The 19,895-nt window shown below is 31.7% G+C and overlaps 2 protein-coding genes across 4 annotated transcripts; both read right to left on the minus strand.

Moving 5' to 3' along the window:
- Positions 1-4,233: 4,233 nt before the first annotated feature.
- LOC110624249 (uncharacterized protein At4g26450) lies at positions 4,234-19,382 on the minus strand. 3 transcript variants are annotated; one of them, XM_021769360.2, is made up of 5 exons: positions 18,992-19,382; positions 7,451-9,294; positions 7,090-7,276; positions 6,686-6,740; positions 4,234-4,487 (listed from the first exon to the last, which is right to left on the minus strand). In XM_021769360.2, the coding sequence occupies exons 2-5, from the start codon at positions 9,292-9,294 to the stop codon at positions 4,432-4,434; spliced, it is 2,142 nt and encodes a 713-aa protein (XP_021625052.1). In that variant the 5' UTR covers positions 18,992-19,382; the 3' UTR covers positions 4,234-4,431. The 3 variants fall into 3 exon arrangements, with proteins under 3 accessions (XP_021625052.1, XP_021625062.1, XP_021625056.1); XM_021769370.2 differs by having other exon boundaries at positions 6,662-6,740; XM_021769364.2 differs by lacking the exon at positions 18,992-19,382 and having other exon boundaries at positions 7,451-10,698.
- Positions 13,497-19,515, minus strand: LOC110624238 (uncharacterized protein At4g26450). Its single transcript, XM_021769351.2, has 5 exons — positions 19,377-19,515; positions 17,148-19,001; positions 16,786-16,972; positions 15,541-15,595; positions 13,497-13,818 (listed from the first exon to the last, which is right to left on the minus strand). The coding sequence occupies exons 2-5, from the start codon at positions 18,989-18,991 to the stop codon at positions 13,763-13,765; spliced, it is 2,142 nt and encodes a 713-aa protein (XP_021625043.1). The 5' UTR covers positions 18,992-19,001; positions 19,377-19,515; the 3' UTR covers positions 13,497-13,762.
- Between the last annotated feature and the right edge of the window lie 380 nt (positions 19,516-19,895).

Here is a 19,895-nt window from a genome sequence, read left to right on the forward strand (position 1 = left end):
CATCACACATGAAAGTAGCTAACATAAGATTAAGGAAATACAAATTCAAAAACTAACTTATAGAGGCAAGACAATCATCTATCAGTGTCTTTCTTAATTGAAAGAAAATAGATCAAGCTTATCACAATCATTGAATATTTACTTATGTATATTTTTTAAAAGTTATTGGCATGAAAAAGCTAAATTTTTATAAATTTTGACAATTTAATTCAAATTTTTAATTTTTGGTATCATAGATTAAATTCTCAAATATTTTGATAATTTTATTCAAATTCAAAATTAAAGTTAGGAGGAGTGTGTTTATGCTGATGTGGCATAACAAATGTCATTTTTTTATCATTTTCTTATAGGGTCCACATATCATATGGGACAGCTGATTTTCAGAAAATTGACTTATTATTGATGATCAACTAAGATCCGGAGAGTATATGGTTTACAATGGTTGAGTCAGTCTGGGTGAGGGGAAGGTGCTCTCTCCTCTTTATTCCTTTCTTTTTGCCTGCTAGCGGTCTCTCTGCTACAGTGTAGCTTGTCTCTGTTACGTAAATCCGTATGTACGAAACTGTCGGAAGCCCTCTCCATGGCAAGCGGCCATTTAATTCCCTTGGCGCACGTGCAGACAGGGTTGTGAGGTGATTGGGCTGCTGTCCTTTCTCCTATCACGTCCCGAGCCGGGCTTAGCGTGGAAGGGCTGAGGTCTGCGAGAGGCCCGTCCTCCTAGCCGAGGGGTTCAGGCCGGCTCGTGAAGGAGGCGCCAAAACCTTTGGCTTAGAGCCACTATCATGGGCTAGACCTCGTACCGGAGTAGTGAGGCCCAGCAATCATCAATTGATATAAAAAATCCAAACATTTAGGCTATTTTGCAATCTAATCTAAAATTTTAATTTATTAGCAAAATTTTCAAATATTTTGATAATTTTATTTTTAATAAAGAATACAAGAATACTGTTGTAATTTCTCAAATTAAAAATCTATAATCTTAAAAAAAATTCAAATACTTTTCATTCCTAAATTTTCTCAAAAAAAAATTTAAATTTCTAAACTTTCATTTTATTAGTAAAATAATGGTTCTGTTAAAATTTTTTGTTAAATTATAATAATTTAATATTTCAATTTTCATAAATTTTAATAATAATTTAATTTTTTAAATTTTAATATTTATAATAATTTAATTTGAGTTAAAATTTTTTATTAACAGATATCTAATAATAGATTTAAGAGAAATACTATTTTATTAATAAATAAAAACTGAAAAACTAAATTATTTAAAATTTTGCTAAACTTTATAAATTATATTATAAATATCCCATTAATTAATTAATCGTTGATCTTTATTTTTTGTATTATTTTTCCCTAACAGCAAAATGGCTGATAAAGAAAAAGAAAAGCTGGCTATTGGGCTCAGTTGAGTCATAAAAGGAGGTGTATTGTGGGAGTGTGCATGCATATATCACAAAAAGTTGGCATTAGCTACCAAATACCAAGATTGGTTGTCATGGGGATGTCCCCAATGTCAGCCAATTTTCAAAAAATTTTATGACTTAATTTATAAAAAATATATTAATTGGTTCATAATTTTAAAAATTATTAATTATTTTATTAATTTAAACCATTAAATATTTATTATTTAATTTAAATATTTTAAAACAACTCATTAATTAATTCATAAAATTTTTAAAAAATCTCCTAATATTACATAATAATAATAATAATAATAATAATAATAATAATAATAATAATTCTATATCCTAATCCTAAAAGACAAGACCATGTGTTAAGAGTTTGATATGATGATATTCAATTATACCGAAAAAAAAAAATAATTCACACATTTCAGATCTCTATTTTTCATCACGACTCGCCATTTTCTGAAGAGATTGGCTCTTTACAAAAAATTATCGTTAACAGTTATAATCCAACAGAATTCTGTAATCGCGAAATTTCTGATTAATTAGTTGGCCAAATTCTTTATTAAGAAACTGCTCACATCGTTAGATTTATAAAAAAATATTATAATTAACTCTCTTTTCTTATTAGTTTTTTTTTTATGATATAAAACTATTGATTACAAACATAAACGTATACAATTTCTACAAAAATCACTCATGAATTTTAATTAATTATATTACATATGTCATACTCTCCAATTTATTGATTTAAGCGCCAAAATGACTATCGATCAATCATTTCACTTTCTCGTAAATTACTCAATTTCAACACAATTTCATTTTGAGCACACCATCTACTAATTAATCTATTTATTTTATTTTTTTCATACCATTTGAAGTCTAAAAATTAATTAAGAGATAAATTAATAATTTTTTGAGATATTTTAATATAATTTTTAAAATTAAAAAATTAATTAATGAATTTTTTTATATTAAAAAATTAAATAATAATTTTTTTCTTATTTTTAAGATAAAAGTGATATTTCATGACATGTGTACTTAATTATGAAATTTTTCATTAGTTTTTATTGGCAGCCAAACCTTTAATATTTGTTTAAAGTTTATTTATATATTAATTTAATAAGTGAATTTACTTTACTCCTTATTGATTAAAGTTTAATTTTTTGTTATAAAATTATAAAGGGATCATAAAAAAAATAAAATTTTTAGGTTTTAATAATTATATTCTAAATAAAAAAATTTAATTAATATACCTAAACTACAAAACTGAATTTATTTCCACCTATTGTTAAATTAATACGTTAAAATTAATATATTTGCCATGTAAGTATAATGAGGTACTTAAACTTCCATTTATTTGTGAAAAATAATTTATATTTAAAAAAATTATTTTTTATTATTTAATTTTAATTTTAATTTTAATTTTAATTTTAATTTTAAAAATAAAATTTATTAAAAAATTTATATAGAAATCATAATAAAAATATTAAAATGTGGAAAATAACTTTCTTTTTCTAAAAGACATTAAATACTTCAATTCCATATTATGTTGATTTTTGATTTTTTTTTTAAATTCAGAACATGTATATTTTTAAAGTTTTTATTTTGATTTGTACTAATTTGACTCATGGAATCAATATTAATATAAATATGGCTTCTATTGTTTCTATTGGATTGAAGAATTTTCAAAATATAATTATTTATTATTAGAGGTTAGAGTATTTAATTTAAATGTTATATTAAATTACTGCTTAATTTATTTATTAGAAAATTTTACATGGCAAAGATATTAAATTAAAAAAAAATAACTGGGGACAATTAAATTAGTGTTAAGAAAAAAAAGTTTTCGATAGAATTATTAAATTATAATTATTTATTTATTTTTTAAATAAAATTATTATCTATTTTTTTAAAATATATAAAAATATATATATTTTTTAAAAAAATTTTAACTATAAAAAAATCTTGTATAAGAACGAATAGTATTCGATTTAATAGTAATATTTAAAAATATGATATTATAATTTCGTTGATGTCAATATTTATTTTATTTATTTTTAATATAATTTAACTTTATAAAAAATATAGATGGATAAAAAGAGTAATACAGATAAAATTAAGTTAAATTTAATAATATAAAAATAATAAAATAATATTTTATGTGATGCAATTAAAAAATTCAAAGTTAAACGCTGTGAGTGAAAATTAAATAATAATAATAATAACAAGAACATCAAGATTGACGTACAGAAATGGACCACGCATACCGTATACGGAGATTAATGCAAGAGCAGAGGCTTTTCTTTTACTGGAGAGAAGCCACGTTGACGCTGCCGAAGATCTTTACTCATGGATTCCTGGCCCTATCATCTCATCAATTTGCGTGCCCGCAGCTGGATTTCTTGACACGTGTCAGTTCTCTCTGTCGTTTTTATAAAATTTTTTTATTATTTTAGTTTAACAATATAATTCAGTATAATTTTTATTTTTTAAAATTATGCAACAAAATTTTTGGCCTATGGATAAAATTTTGCATTAAATCAAATTATATCAAACTTTCATTGTCGTGAAAAAAGAAATTCAATGACAATTTTGACCGTTAAATTAATAGTTTGTCTACAACGCAGCCAGTTAATCTGCAGGCAGTAGAGAGCTTCGCATAGTCTCCTATGCTGCTGCATGTCTACCCTTAATTCTTAAGTAGTACTTGAATTAATCTGTCTGCAGCCCTGTTGAGATTACTACTTGAATTTACATTAGCTTACAAGCTTTAGATTATCATTATCATCCCATTTCAATTCTGTAAAAGGCATGCCCCAGGCCATTTCTAATCAATATGGTAAACAACTTCACTAATATGTTAAATGAGTGGGAAAGCATACACCATTACTAAAATTGCTATAAGAGACGGTTGCTTGCACCATTTACGAGCAACTTCAAAATAAAAAACAAAGCAGGGTTGAATTTGGATTAAGCTAGTCAATACCAACAGTAAGCATACCAACTAGCATTCCCTTGCAGATTAAAAGGGCTTCCCGTACCCCTGTGGTGTTGGCTGCTCCCAGGCTGGTATGAAGCCTATGAAAAAAAAAAAAGTAAGAAAGTTACCAAAGAAGGAAGGTAGGTTTAAAGAATCATAAAAAGGTATTGCAAACTTAAACTCATGAGAAATAAGCTATATATTGACTCAGGTAAGAAAAAGTACCATGCAAGCTAAAATTGAATTCTTTACACTGCCGTGTGACTGATGATAAGTGAGAACCATGATCATGACCAAAAGATGCTATTCAGTTCTTAACTGAACAAAATTTCCCTACTCTGAAGGCAAACTAGACACCCACCACTTTGTCTTATGGCATGTTTCAAATTATAAAAAACAAAAAAAGCTACATGTTATAAAAAAAAACCTCAAAAATGCCTTGTGCACATCAACCTCTCCATAGTCCACAATTGTGAGATGCTTCGTGCACTAGATAACACTTTTTTTTTATGAGAACTCAGGATATGATTTCTGCATTTCCTCTCTCTCTCTCTCGTCCTGTGGCACATTTCAAAAACAAAATAACTTTTTATATAACACTCCGAATGCTTCGTGCACATCAACCCTCACTCCGCCTATTTCATAAAGTATTCTACCTGGTTTAACAACAGCTATCCAATAATGGGGAGATCCTATCCCCGAACCCAAATACCCAATGCTTCATGCACATCAACCCTCTCCATAGCCCACAACTGTGGGATGCTTCATGCACTAGGCAACCATTTTTCTAAGAAATGTCAGGATATGGTTCTCTCTCTCTCTCTCTCTCTCTCTCCTCTTCTCTTCTCTTATGCACATCTCAAATTAAAAAGATACTTTTTATATACAGCTCAGAGTGCTTCATGCACATCAACCCTCTCCATAGCCCACAACTGTGGGATTCTTCGTGCACTAGATAACAGTTCTTTATGAAAAATGAGGATATTTTTGCTGCATTTCCTCTCCCTCTCTCCCTCTCAAAATTTAATAACTAAGGAAAGAAAATACAAACCAAAGACAGTTTACTCCCGCCATAGAAATACAGGAGGGAAAAGGTAAAATTGCAGAACAGCTCTCTGACCTCATTGTATGCATCCATGTTAGACAACTATATCCAAACATAAAATAAATCTCTCTCGCTCTCCGCCACCCTCCCCCCTTTTCCAAAATTTAATAACTAAGGAGAGCAATCCAAACCAAAGACAATTTACTCCCTCCATAGAATTCCAGGAGGGAAAAGGTAAAAACACAGAATAGCTCTCTGACCTCATTGTACGCATCTAAGTAAAGCACTTACAAAATAAGGACAATTATCAGAGCTGCATATCAAAATATAAAATAAATTTGGAAGAGATAACCAAAGACATAACTTTTATGATGATATTGTGCTGGATCAATCAGATCATATTCAATTCAAGAATGTTGCTAAGTCATGTACGCTTGCAGCATTATGCATGGCTATCAAAAGATGCTTTATCAAATATAAGGTACTTAGACATACATATTATGAAGGATACTAACCAAGTAGCCATGGCTATAGAAGAGAAGCTAAGTTAACCGTTGAGGCTTAATCCTTTCTTTGAAAAAAAGGAAAGAAATATGGTTTGGCCCAAAACTGAACCAGCCAGTTCTGATCTGGTTCAAGGCCAGTTTTGGCCAATCCAATTTGCCCAAGTTTACAGTCAGAAACAGCACTTGGCTGGGTCTATATTCAATGCAACTCCCAAACATCACCAATCCCCATCTTATACTATATGTATCTACTACAATAGCAGACCTCGAAATAAGTCCTTTAACCATTAATTGAATCTCCGTAATAGAAAAAGGACGAAAAAATGGTTAGAAATTAAAGTTGTTAGCTTTCCATTATATTAGCAAAAAATATATTCCATAAACATGCATACCATCACCATATTGACATTCTGTGCATACAGTCCATTAAGTCCTGCTTGGCATTGAGGTTCTGGGCAAAAAAAGTGCTATTCAAAAAAAGTGTCATTTCAGATACCGTGGAAAAAGTTGTTATTTTTAGAGTTCTCATATCTAAAATATGTCAAATTCAACTCTAAATCAACTTTTAATACACTCTAACCAACATTTTTTTTTAAAAAAAAAAGTGTTCTACTCAACATCACTTTCAATTGCAGTGCCAATAGACTCTAACTTGCTATTGCAAAATCATATTAGGCATGTCTACCACATGCAATCTAGACTTTTTATTAAGAAAACAAACCATGAAATTAAATATCTGGCATACTTAATGGTATTTCTCCCAGAGACATGTAAATCGAGTCATCATCACCAAGAGTCCCCTGAAACAACCAGGATAAGAAAAAATAAGTTAATCAAGAACTGCATTAAGAAATGCAGAGTAATGCATTGCAATATTGCACTAAATGATAGTATTTATAGAATTAACCATTTAAGAACAAAATTTGACAAGCATCAAAAACAGAACCCAGTAAGCATCAGTGCATATAAGATGAATAGTTAAATAAGAAAGCAGAGGGTTAATTCAAGGACAAACTAAAATTTAATCTACTTGTCGGCACTTGGAATTTTCTTAAGGAAAATATCAAATTTCACTCCTGAAATTAGGGTTCGAGATAATGAAATTCAGTAACAAAAATCATGTCGTAAAGAAGACTATTTCTATAGTACCTCTCCATTATGAAGACTCATCTCATTCTGCAGTGGGTTGATGTCCTCTGCTGCAGAAGGACAGTTTGAAAAAGTGGTAAGGAACTCCGAAATCATAAGACCATCATAGCCATCTGGAACCTCGGTTATATCTCCAGCGTTCTGTGCATTATTGGGAAGCACCTCTGTGCCAGTAAATGTTGTTTCCCTGAATAACTAAAATACTTAGACCAAAAACAGAAATGCAAACTTTGCAGAAACTAACAATTGCGTCTCACTTACGAACTAGAACCAACACAGGAGAAGAGTAATAGACTATATATTTTCATTTGAGAAGTTGAGAAACATATAGAATAAGAAAATAATGATAAGAGGGACATACTCTTGCTGTGAATTATCAAAAGCCTTATCTCCTGAGTTGGAATCATTCTCCAAATCAATGACTTCAATATGTTTGCCATTATTTGCATTGCTTATTGACAAATCAATGTCAACCTGTGCTGCTTCCTTTTTGCTTGCTGGAATAGACGGGTACACGAGGATTGGATCATTACAATGATAATCATTCATATCAGCAGCCTCCATTAAATTGAGGTCACAGATCTTAAACGAACTCGGAAAAAGTTGTTTCTCTTGTGTGTACCCGAAACTTGGTTCACTACCTGCGTTTTGAAATTGATGACTATGAAACGAGCGGTCTCGAGTGACAGCAATACTTACTGGATGATCAGGTGAAGGCTTCCCCGCTTGTGAGCTATCTTGGTCTTGACTAAAATTAGAGAGATGAAGCTGGTCATTGGCTGTACTAACCAATGATGGAAAACATTCTCTAGGCTTCTTGGTTGCCTCATTCATATCAGAATCTTCAGCAGTTCGTTTCTCACCTCTCTCCTTAACTGACATGGACCTTCCAAAGCTCGCCATCCCCTGACTTAATTCTTGCTTGCTGTCACACATAAAAGCCCTAGCTGGAAAGGATTGAGACCTCATGCATTTACCCTTGCCAGAAACAAATGGGGGGCCTATTTCTCCAATATCCCCATCAGAATGTACAGGCACTACTACTTTAGACATTTCAACATCACATTTTGCATCGTTAGTTGTATTTGGCAGTGAATCACCCATTGAGAAATCAAGAGTGCCATCTGGAACTGAGACTTCAGATCCTTTGGGAGGCTCAACATCAGATGGATTTTCCTCTTCCTTGTTAGGAACTTGTTCAACCTTGGGGACCCTGTACGTCAATGAAGACCGTGTTTTAGTAGGGACCTTCACAAATTTGCAGAATGTTAGTAAATCAGATCCATGCTTGCTAGAGAGATCACCATCCACTGCAAAGGACTGGATATGTGAGTCCTCAGAAATAATTAGTTTCTCAGTTTCATGCCTATGATTGTAATCCATCTCCTTCCCAGAATTCAATTTTGCCAAATCAACAGACGCCTTGGAAGGTTCCGCATCAGTCTCATCTTTCTCAATGATAAAAGAATTTTCCTTGGAACCCATGTCATCTTTGAACTCTTCTCCTGATTCAATTTCAGTTGCTTCCTCACTTTCTGGTGCTGACCCACACTGACCAAACTTCCCATCAACATCTTCACCAACTTGATGCTCTTCATAATGTTCAGAAATTGAATCATCATCCCCCTCCGTATCAAGTGACATCTGATTTCGATCTGACCACCACCCGCTCCTCCCATATTCTCTGCCCCAATCCGAGCTATAATTCCGATGATAATTCTCTCCTCTCCTCCTACCTTTTACATGATTTCTCGAATTGAAGTCATCAGAATGCCTTCTCCTACCTGTTCCAGCATCAGAAACAACACTTCCTAGGCGGAAACGGGCAGATGTTCGGCCCTCCTGTGCAAAGTCCTCTTGTACCCTAAAATCCTGATAGTCTCCAGCTTGCTTCCTTAAACTACCATTCTGCCACTTACCAGAAAGTGCATTCTCAGGTAACAATCCCTTGGACACTAAATATTCAGCTGCAAGTCTACCCGCTTCCATCAAAATATCTCCTTTGCGTGTTGGTGGCTGAGGTGGCTGTTGAAAAGATTTGGGCTGAACCTGGCCACGGCCAAAGCCCCGATTATTGAAGCTTCTGTATTCAGAATTGTAAAAGCCATAGCCTCTGGCTGAGGTATCTGGGGATATCCTCGAGGCACCCATCCCCATCGAACTAGACCTGTACCCATTTCCAGGACTTCGGTGCCTAGCATGCATCTTTGGCTTCCTGATTATTCTCAAAACTACAACAATCAATCAAAGTTTAAGAGAAAATAGCAGGTCCTTGTAGCTCCCATACATCGAGGACAGGTTGCACAGAAATAAGAAATTGCGATCAAGTAAAGCTTTCAATTAGGTACTCATAAATTAAATAATAAGGTTTTATCCGGTTAAAGACGAGCAAATTAACCCAGCAATAAATTGTAGAGCCAAAATGGCAGCTAACTGGTGCTTAACAATCAATACATGTAGTAATCTAATTCTTTTGCGCACTTTTGAGGTCAAGGAATCAAAGAGTCAAAATCAACCAATCCAAGAGTAAAAAACCAAGAAATGAGATAGACAGAAATCAGAGGTGATCTTGGCTCCAAGGACAGTAAATATCTGACCTTTCCTTCGTTCTCTGTTTTTGGGTCTTCACCTGAGGCTGTCTATTCGTTTTTTATGTTTGTCGACCAAGAAGAAAAGAAAATTCAGCTCTGGTCATGTTAGTGTGCCAGATCCAAGTAGGCCAGATTTATGGCCACCCCCTCTACCTACCTCAACACTTCATCATCTACATCAAACCTAAAAGAAGCCCTAAATTTTCCAATTGAAGACTTATTAAAATCTTCCACGATGCAAAGGTAATTGCTTTAGGTCAAAAGGAAAAAATCTTGCAGCAATCAGAAAGTTTGATGCTTTCTGCAGCCAAGCAGACAAGGAATACTAAACAGTACCATAACATCCATCCATGGCCGTTACAGTAGCTGACAAACCTCGACTTGGCCCTAAAATAAGATTACTCGTGGCTTTTTTCAACAGAAAATGTACCGGTAACCTGTAAATTCCAGTTGCACAAAACCCCAACACCTCTTTTTTGGTAAAAGCGAGAAGAAAACAAAACAAATCAACACAACTAGAGAGCTTCAGTGCACGAGACCATCGAATCGTCTTCTGTTCGCAATTGGATAAGAACAATGACAATTCCAGTTATTGGATTATGTTAATTCTGAGATTCCTCCTCCTCCTACCCAACTCACCATCTCACTTCAATTTGATTTTGTTCGATAATAAACTCTCCTTCCACTCCATTCCTGTACAGCTTTGTATCAACACCCATTTCGCAATTGATCCCAGATATCCACCTAAATTGAGGTTTGAGGAGTTGAATTTCCGGCGAAACCAGGTCCAGTGGAGACAGAAGTGTATTAAGCAACGTCGTCTGTAGAGTTTCGGTTTAGGTCTCAGAGTGACTTTTCGCTATCTATCTCACAGCAAGGAAAGTACTGAGTCTGAAGAAGAAGAGGAAGAGAGCCGAGCTTCGAATATGAAATGGGTTGTGGCATGGATGGAATTACGAAATTGCCACCATGGGGATCGCCGGTTTTTCGCTAAAAAGTTGACACGTGTCAGGCTATTAGGGGTTTTGATAATTCCGCTGCAAGAGAGAGAGAACTTGCAGGTCAGGAAAGAGATGTTTTAACACATCAAGTCTAATAAAACTTATTAAATATTTAAATTTATAAAAATTAAATTTATAATAATCATGATAATTAATTATAGATTAATAATATTATTCTTAGATTTATATAAAAAAAATTTTAAAAATTATTCATGATTACAATATGCTTTAATTTTTATAAAATATATTTTATAAAATTTTAGAATATTATTAATAATCAATAAAAAAAACTTAATTTTTATTTAATTATTTTAAATTTTATAGTTTCAAATATTTAATAAAGTATTCAATAAATTAATTTTGATTACTATATATAAACTCAAATAAAAAGCTATGTAATCTCCCTAATATTTATGGTTTATTTTCATTTTTTTATCTTAATTATGGTATTTTTTAAAGATTATACTTTAAAATTTTATTAATTTTAATAATAATCTAGCAATATAAAATATTTAATTTTTACAATTTAAATGAAATTATATTTATTACCCTTATTATTTTGCAGTATCACTTTTTAAATTAATTAATTTTTCTAATGATCGTAAAATTATATTTATTAAAATTTATTAAATATAAGTATTAAAAAACTACACAATATTATAAAAAATGAAATATATATTTATAACGTAATAATTTTATTACAAGTTTAGATATTTATGTAATATAATAAATATTTTAATATTATTTTTAATATTTGATTCAAAAAAATATATTATTTTTAATATATTAAAGTAGTGACACTGTAATTTAAAATAATATCAATTATAAATTTATTGATATTTAATATATTTTATTATTTTTAATATATAAAAATAGTATAAAAGTCGATAATAAATAAAATTATACTAAAAATATTTATAATTATAAAATAATATTATTTTATGACTAAACATGTAACAGATTAAAATATATTATAAAAAATAATTAAAAAGATTTTATCACACTTGTACGATATTATTAGATTTTTTTATAAAAAATATTATTCTATTATTAAATTGTATAATATTTTATAATTTATAAATTAATTAATTAATATGTACATTTAAAGTTATAAGAATTAAATTTAAATTTAAAATTTAAAATATTTTAATATTATTTATAATATAATATTTTATAAAAATAAATATTTTAATATTATTTTTAATACATTAATGTATTAATATTGATATTAATATATAAAAGTACCATAAAAATCGATAATAAAATAAACTACTCAGAAAATATTTAAAGTTATGAAATGATATTAGATTGCAATTAAATATGTACAAAATTATTGAATTATTTATAATTCAAATGAAAAATAAATAAATTAATATAAATATTTAAAATTATAAAATTAAAATTACATATTTAATTGCACAATAATATTAGTTTTATAATATTAAAATTATATAAATTAATAATTTTATTTAAATATTAATAATAAATTATTTATAATTCATAAAAATAAATAAATAAATATAAATATAATTTATTTTCCTATTATTATACATATTTAATTGTAAAATAATATTAATTTTATAATACTGAATTATATAATACAAATAATTTTTTATTTAAATATTAATAATAAAATATATTTAATATTAATATATTAAAAATTATAAAGAATAATTAAAAAAATTATATTATAATATAAATATATTATAATAATATAAAAAATAAAAAATAAAAAATAAGTAATTATTGGTCTAGCCCCGCTCATACGGGCGCCACGTCAAAAGTTCAGTCGTTAAATATTTTTGTTATTGTCGGCTGGCCTTTGCCGATCTATATGTTTTCCTTAATAATAATTAAAAAAAAAATTATCTTTTGACTCAGCGCATTTTACGAACCCGCTAAAATTCATATTTGATAAATAAGTTTATCCTCAGTCTAAATTGATAAATTATTTTTTTTAGCCCAAAAAAGTAAAAAGCCCAAATATTAGAAGTACCAATAAAGAGAATAGCAATAAAGTATTTAATTTAATTAGGATGAAATAAGTATTTTATTTTCTTTATATCTACAAATATAGAATTAATAATTAATAGATATAATAAGCATTTGCATGGGAAGAAAAAAAATTGAAGAGGGAGGAATATTTTCACTTATTTTATGTTAATTAAAGGAAAATATGAAAAAAAAATAAAAATTATTTTTCACTATGGAGTGAAAAATAAATATAATTACATTACAAAAGGTAAAATAGTTATTTTCATATTAAAAAAATTAGTTTTCCTAGAAAATAACTTTTTTTTACTTATTTTATTTTCTATATTATTTTTCACTCCTATTTTTATTTTTCCTCTAAAAAAATTCTAAACAAAGGTTAAGAATGTGTTTAATTATAATTAACATGCATGTTTTATAAAATTAATTTTCTTATTTTTCAAAAAAATTTAAAAAATATGTTCATTTTTAACTCTTTTATGAGAAAAGATAAAACGAAATTTATGTTTTCTAAATTTTATAAAAAAATTAAAAAATATTAAAATAATTATTTTGCATATTTTTTTATTATATTAAAAAATTTTAAAAATATAATTTTTTAAAATAAAAATACATAACTGTACAGATATTCTCTCTCTATATATCCTTTTATCTTCTCATCTAATCTGATTCTGTCTCTCATCTCATTCTAATCTTCTACTTCTCATCTCAACTTCTTCTGTTTCTCTCTAAATTCTGTTCACAGACTTTCTTAACAGTATGCCTCAGGCGTCTGATGGTCGAAACCTTATACTATGAAAAGAATGTGAAGTCAAGTAATCGGTTGGAAAATGCAAATACAGATGGATTTCTGTACCATTTCTAATCAATATGATAAACACTTTACTGATATGTTAAATGAGTGGGCAGGCCAACAAAAGGAAAAGCATACATGAATCCTGAAATTGCTACAAGAGACGGTTGCTTGCACTATTTACGAGCAAACTTCAAAATAAAAACCAAAGCAGGTTTGAATTTGGATTAAGCTAGTCAATAACAAAAGAAACCCAACGATCAATAGTAAGCATACCAACTAGCATTCCTTGCAGATTAGAAGGGCTTCCCGTAACCCTGTGGTGTTGGCTGCTCCCAAGCTGGTATGAAGCCTGTGAAAAAAAATAGCAAGAGAGTTACAATAAAAGGAAGGTTTAAAGAATCATAAAAGGGTACTGCAAGAAAAAGTACTATGCAAGCTAGAAGTGAATTCTTTTTGCTGCACTATGACTGATGTTAAGTGAGAACCTTGATCAAGACCAAATCAATTCTTAACAATTTTCCTACTTTTAAGACAAACTAGACACCCCTGCCTCACGAAAACTAGCACCGTTTTGCCTTATGGCATATTTCAAATTTAAAAAAAAATACATGTTATATAAAACTCAAAATGCTTCGAGCACATCAACCCTCTCTATAGCCCAGAGTATGCTTCGTGCGCCAACTCTTTTCTTCATGAAAATTCAGGATATGCTTCTCTCCCTCTCCCTTGTGGCACATTTTAAATTCAAAAAAAAAAAACTTCTATATAGAACTCGGAATGCTTTGTGCGCATCAACCCTCTCCATAACCCACAACTGTAGGATGCTTCGTGCAATGGGTAACCCCTTTTTTATGAAAACTCAGGATATGGTTTGTTGAATTCTCTCTCGACTCTATCTCTCTCCCCCCACCCCCTGAAATTTACAACGGAAAGAAAATACTCCCTCCACAGAATCTGACCTCATTGTATGCATCTAAGTAAAACACTACAGAATAAGGACAATTATCATTGCTGCATATCAAAACATAAAATAAGTTTGGAAGATAGAACCAGGGATATAACTTTCTATGATGATATTGTGTCGGATCAATCAGATCATAATCAATTCAAGAATGTTGCACATTCATGTACGCTTGCAACATTATGCATGGCTAGCAAAAGATGTTTTATCAAAAATAATACACTTGGACATACATGTTATGAAGGATCCCAACAAAGTAGCCGTGGCGATGGAAGAGAACCTAAGTTAAACCTTAATCCTTTCTTATTTTAGTGACAAATTTTGGCATGGATCACATTCAATTAGACCTGGCCAAAGCTTCAGTTCCAGGTCAGAACTTGCAGTTTCAGGAGCTTAAGGTTCACGGTTCAAGGGGACAGGAACCAGACCACAGGCTCCCCCTCTGGTTCCAGTTCGATACTGGTTTTGCTAAAATTCAACAGGTTGAAAATTTTCACAACTTTATAATTTTTATTTTATATATGGTTCCGATCTGGTTCTAAGGTCAATCCAATTTGGCCAAGTTTACATTCAGAATCAGCCTTGGTTGGATCTACATTCAAAGCAATGCCCAAACATCACCAATCCCCATCTTATACTAAATGTACCTACTACAACAGCAGACCTTGAAAGAAATCCTTTAACCATTAATTGAATCTCCGTGTTAGCAAAAGGACAAAAAAACGTTAAAACTAAAGTTGTAAGCTTTCCATTATATTAGCAAAAAATATATTCCATAGACATGTATACCATAACCAAATTGACATTGGGTGCATATAGTCCATTAAGGCCTGCTTTGCATTGAGGTTCTGGGCCAAAAAAGTGCTATTCAAAAGAAGCACTGTTTTAGATACTGTAGAAAAAGTTGTTATTTTAGCGTTCTCATTTTAGATATGTCAAATTTAACTTCAAATCAATTTTTAACACCTTATAGCTAAACTATCTAAGAAGTGTTATTCTCAACATCAATCCCAAATGGATTCTAACTTGCTATTGCAAAAGCATATTAGGCAGGTCCACCACATGCACTCTAAACATAAATCAAATCATGAAATTAAATATCTGACATACTCAATGGTATTTCTCCCAGAGACATGTAAATTGAGTCATCATCACCGAGAGTGCCCTGAAACAACCAGGATAAGAAAAGATAAGTTAATCATGAACTGCATTAAGAAAATGCATCTATCTGAGTAATGCATTGCAATATTGCACTAAATAATAGTATGTAAAGAAATACCGATTTAAGGACAAAAATTTGACATGCATCAAAAATAAAACCCAGTGCACATAAGATGAATAATCTATACTATATATAAAAGTGGGAAAAGAGGGAAATATTAGAACTTCCTAAACTACCCCACTATGTTTTATTAATCACAATTTTATTGTTATTTAAAAATTTTAATTTAATTATTTAATTATATTTGTATTCTATTTAAATTTAAATTGATTAAACAAATCTCTCAACATTTAAATTATAGTTGATTAAATTTTATCATAGAAGATGTTTTTTAACATTTAAATTCTATTTATTGAAATTTTATCATAAGTTCAATTGTAATTTTTATAATCTATTTAATCTCTGTAATCTCTAGATTATATTAAATCAATCATATCTTAGAATCATATCAATTCTATCATTATCTTTATAGATCCGTCTTTATTTTTGTACTACTCTTATATATAGATATCAAAAGAGATTGTTCTATCCAATTATTTCTTTCATTTTTTTATGGAAATTTAGCAGAGGTTGGGATTATGAAATCTTACGTCATCATCATTTCAAAGGGAAAGAAAATGAATTCTTTAGAAAGAGGAGTTCATAACACTTCTAGAACAATAAATTTGAAAAAATAGTTCTCACTATCGATAAGAGTTCAACCAAGAACAAAAAGATTATGCAACCCTACAAGACCGAGAGAAATGCTTATTTTCTAGAGCCTTTTTCTGACTTTATCTATTATTTTTACACCATTACTTTGAAATATTATTATGCTCATAAATAATAATCAATTGTTTAAAAATATCAATAGAATTTTATTTTTTTAGTGATATTAGATTTAATTTTCTTAAAATTATGAAAAATAAATAATTTCTTAACAAAAAAAATACATGCAAAGCAGGTCAAAGAAATCTAGTTAGATAAACAAACACAGGGTTAATTCAAGGACAAACTTAAATTTAATCTCATTGTCGGCACTTGAAATTTTCTCAAGTAACATATCAAATTTAACTCCTCCAGAAATTAGGGTTAGAGATTACGCAAATACATCAACAAAAATCATGTCGTATAGATGACTATTTCTATAGTACCTCTCCATTATGAAGACTCATCTCATTCTGCAGTGGATTGATGTCCTCTGTTACAGAAGTACAGTTTGAAAAAGTGGTAAGGAACTCTGAAATTGTAAGACTATCATAGCTATCTGGAACCTCAGTTATATCTCCAGCATTCTGTGCATTATTCGGAATCCCCTCTGTGCCAGTAAACGTTGTTTCCCTGAATAATTGAAAAACTTAAGACCAGAAACAGAAATGCAAGCTTTGCAGAAACTAGCAATTGCATCTTACTGACAAACTGGAACGAACACAGGGGAAGAGTAATAGACTATATATTTTCATTTGAGAAGTTGAAAGGGATATAAAATAAGAAAATAATGATAAGAGGCACATACTCTCGCTGTGAATTATAAAAAGCCTTATCTCCTGAGTTGGAATCATTCTCCAAATCAATGACTTCAATATGTTTGCCATTATTTGCATTGCTTACTGACAAATCAATTTCAACCTGTGCATCTTCTTTATTGCTTGCTGGAATAGACGGGTACACAAGAACTGGGTCATTACAATGGTAATCATTTATATCAGCAGCTTCCATTAAATTGAGGTCACAGATCTTAAACGAACTTGGAAAAAGTTGTTTCTCTTGCGTGTACCCTGCACTTGGTTCACCAACTGACTTTTGAAATTGATGACTATGAATTGAGTTGTCTTGAGTGACAGCAACACTCACTGGATGATCAGGTGAAGGTTTCCCTGCTTGTGAGCTATCTTGATTTTGACTATAATTAGAGAGATGAAGCTGGTCATTGGCTTTACTAACCAATGATGGAAAACATTCTCTAGGCTTCTTGGTTGCCTCATTCATATCATCATCTTCAGCAGTTCGTTTCTCACCTACCTCCTTAACTGATGTGGACCTTCCAAAGCTTGCCATCCCCTGACTTAATTCTTGCTTGCTGTCACGCATAAAAGCCCTATCTGGAAAGGATTGAGACCTCATGCATTTACCCTGCCCAGAAACAAATGGGGGGCCTATTTCTCCAATATATTCATTAGAATGTGCAGGCACTACTTTAGACATTTCAAGATCACATTTTGAATCCTGCGTTGTATTTGGTAGTGAATCACCGGTGGAGAAATCAAGAGTGGCATCTGGAACTGAGACTTCAGATCCTTTGGGAGGCCCAACATCAGATGATTTTTGCTCTTCCTTGTTGGGAACTTGGTCAACCTTGGGGACCCTGTACGTCAATGCAGACCGTGTTTTAGTTGGGACCTTCACAAATTTGCAGAATGTTAGTAAATCAGATCCATGCTTGCTAGAGAGATCACCCTCCACTGCACAGGAGTGGATAGGTGAGTCCTCAGAAATAATTTGTTTCTCGGTTTCATGACTATGATTGTAGTCCATCTCCTCATTCCCAGAATTCAAGTTTGCCAAATCATCAGACACCTTAGAAGGTTCCCCATCAGTCTCATCTTTCCCAATGCTAAAAGAAGTTGCCTTGGAACCCATGTCATCTTTGAACTCTGCTCCTGATTCAATTTCAGTTGCCTCCTCACTCTCTGGTGCCGACCCACTCTGACCAAACTTCCCATCAACATCTTCACCAACTTGATGCTCTTCATAGTGTCCAGAAATAGAATCATCATCCCCCTCCGTATCAAGAGACATCTGATTTCTATCTGACCACGACCCGCTCCTCCCGTATTCCCTGCCCCAATCCGAGCTATAATTCCGATGATAATACTCTCCTCTCCTCCTACCTTTTACATGATTTCTCGAATTGAAATCATCAGAATACCTTCTCCTACCTGCTCCAGCATCAGAAACAACACTTCCTAGGCGGGAACGGGCAGATGTTCGGCCCTCCTGTGCAAAGTCCTCTTGTACCCTAAAATCCTGATAGTCTCCAGCTTGCTTCCTTAAACTACCATTCTGCCACTTACCAGAAAGTGCATTCTCAGGTAACAATCCCTTGGAAACTAAATATTCAGCTGCAAGTCTACCCGCTTCCATCAAAATGTCTCCTTTACGTGGTGGTGGCTGAGGTGGCTGTTGAAAAGATTTGGGCTGGCCCTGGCCACGGCCAAAGCCACGATTATTGAAGCTTCTGTATTCAGAATTGTAAAATCCATGGCCTCTGGCTGAGCTATCTGGGGATATCCTCGAGGCACCCATCCCCATCGAACTAGACCTGTACCCATTTCCAGGACTTCGGTGCCTAGCATGCATCTTCGGCTTCCTGATTATTCTCAAACAGTATTAAACTACAACAATTAATCAAAGCAAGAAAAGATAGCAGGTGCTTGTAGCTCCCATAAATCGAGGACATGCAGTACAGAAATAAGAAATTGCGATCCTGAAGCAAGTAACGCCTTCAATTAGGAACCATAAATTGTAAGGTTTTATCTTGTTAGAGACGAGCAAATTAACCCAGCAATCAATACATGTAGTAATCAAAGAGCCAAAATGGCAGCTAACGGGTGCTTATTGCGCACTTTTGAGGTCCAGGAATCAAAGAGTCAAAATCAACCAAATCCAAGAGTAAAAAAACCAAGAAATGAGATAATCCACAAATCAGAGACGATCTTGGTTCCAAAGACAGTAAATATCTGACCTTTCCTTAGTTTTCTGCTTTTGGGTCTTTACCTGAGGCTGTCTATCCGTTATTGATGTTTGTCAACCAAGGAGGAAAGAAAATCCAGCTCTGGTCATTTTAGGGTTCGAGATCCAGGCCAGATTTATGGTCACCCCCTCTAGCTACCTCAACACTTCATCTTCTACACCAACCCTAAAGAACCCCTAAAATTTTCAATTGAAGACTCATTAAATCTTCCACAAGTAAAGGTAATAGTTTTTCGATCAAAAAGAAAATTCTTGCAGCAATCAGAAAGTTTGATGCTTTCTGCAGCCAAGCAGACAAGGAATACTAAACAATACCATAACATCCATCCACGGCCGTTGCAGTAGCTCACATACCTTGACTTGGCCCTAGAATAAGATTACTCGTGGCTTATTTCAACAGGAAAATGTACCGGTAACCTGTAAATTCCGGTTGCACAACCCCTCCAACACTTTCTTTTTTTTTGTAACAAATCAATATAACTAGAGAGCTTCAATGCACGAGACCATCGAA

The sequence above is a fragment of the Manihot esculenta genome, chromosome 1 (assembly GCF_001659605.2).
Source record: "Manihot esculenta cultivar AM560-2 chromosome 1, M.esculenta_v8, whole genome shotgun sequence".
Taxonomy (NCBI): Eukaryota; Viridiplantae; Streptophyta; class Magnoliopsida; order Malpighiales; family Euphorbiaceae; genus Manihot; species Manihot esculenta.

Excerpts from the sequence above, each read along its gene's own strand:
- LOC110624249 (XM_021769360.2), bottom strand. The coding sequence starts at position 9,294 with ATGCATGCTAGGCACCGAAGTCCTGGAAATGGGTACAGGTCTAGTTCG. Across the intron at positions 6,741-7,089 it reads TGAGTCTTCATAATGGAGAG|GGGACTCTTGGTGATGATGA; the intron begins GTACTATAGAAA and ends TGGTTGTTTCAG. Across the intron at positions 4,488-6,685 it reads TCTGGGAGAAATACCATTAA|GCTTCATACCAGCCTGGGAG; the intron begins GTATGCCAGATA and ends TTTTTTTCATAG.
- LOC110624238 (XM_021769351.2), bottom strand. The coding sequence starts at position 18,991 with ATGCATGCTAGGCACCGAAGTCCTGGAAATGGGTACAGGTCTAGTTCG. Across the intron at positions 15,596-16,785 it reads TGAGTCTTCATAATGGAGAG|GGCACTCTCGGTGATGATGA; the intron begins GTACTATAGAAA and ends TGGTTGTTTCAG. Across the intron at positions 13,819-15,540 it reads TCTGGGAGAAATACCATTGA|GCTTCATACCAGCTTGGGAG; the intron begins GTATGTCAGATA and ends TTTTTTTCACAG.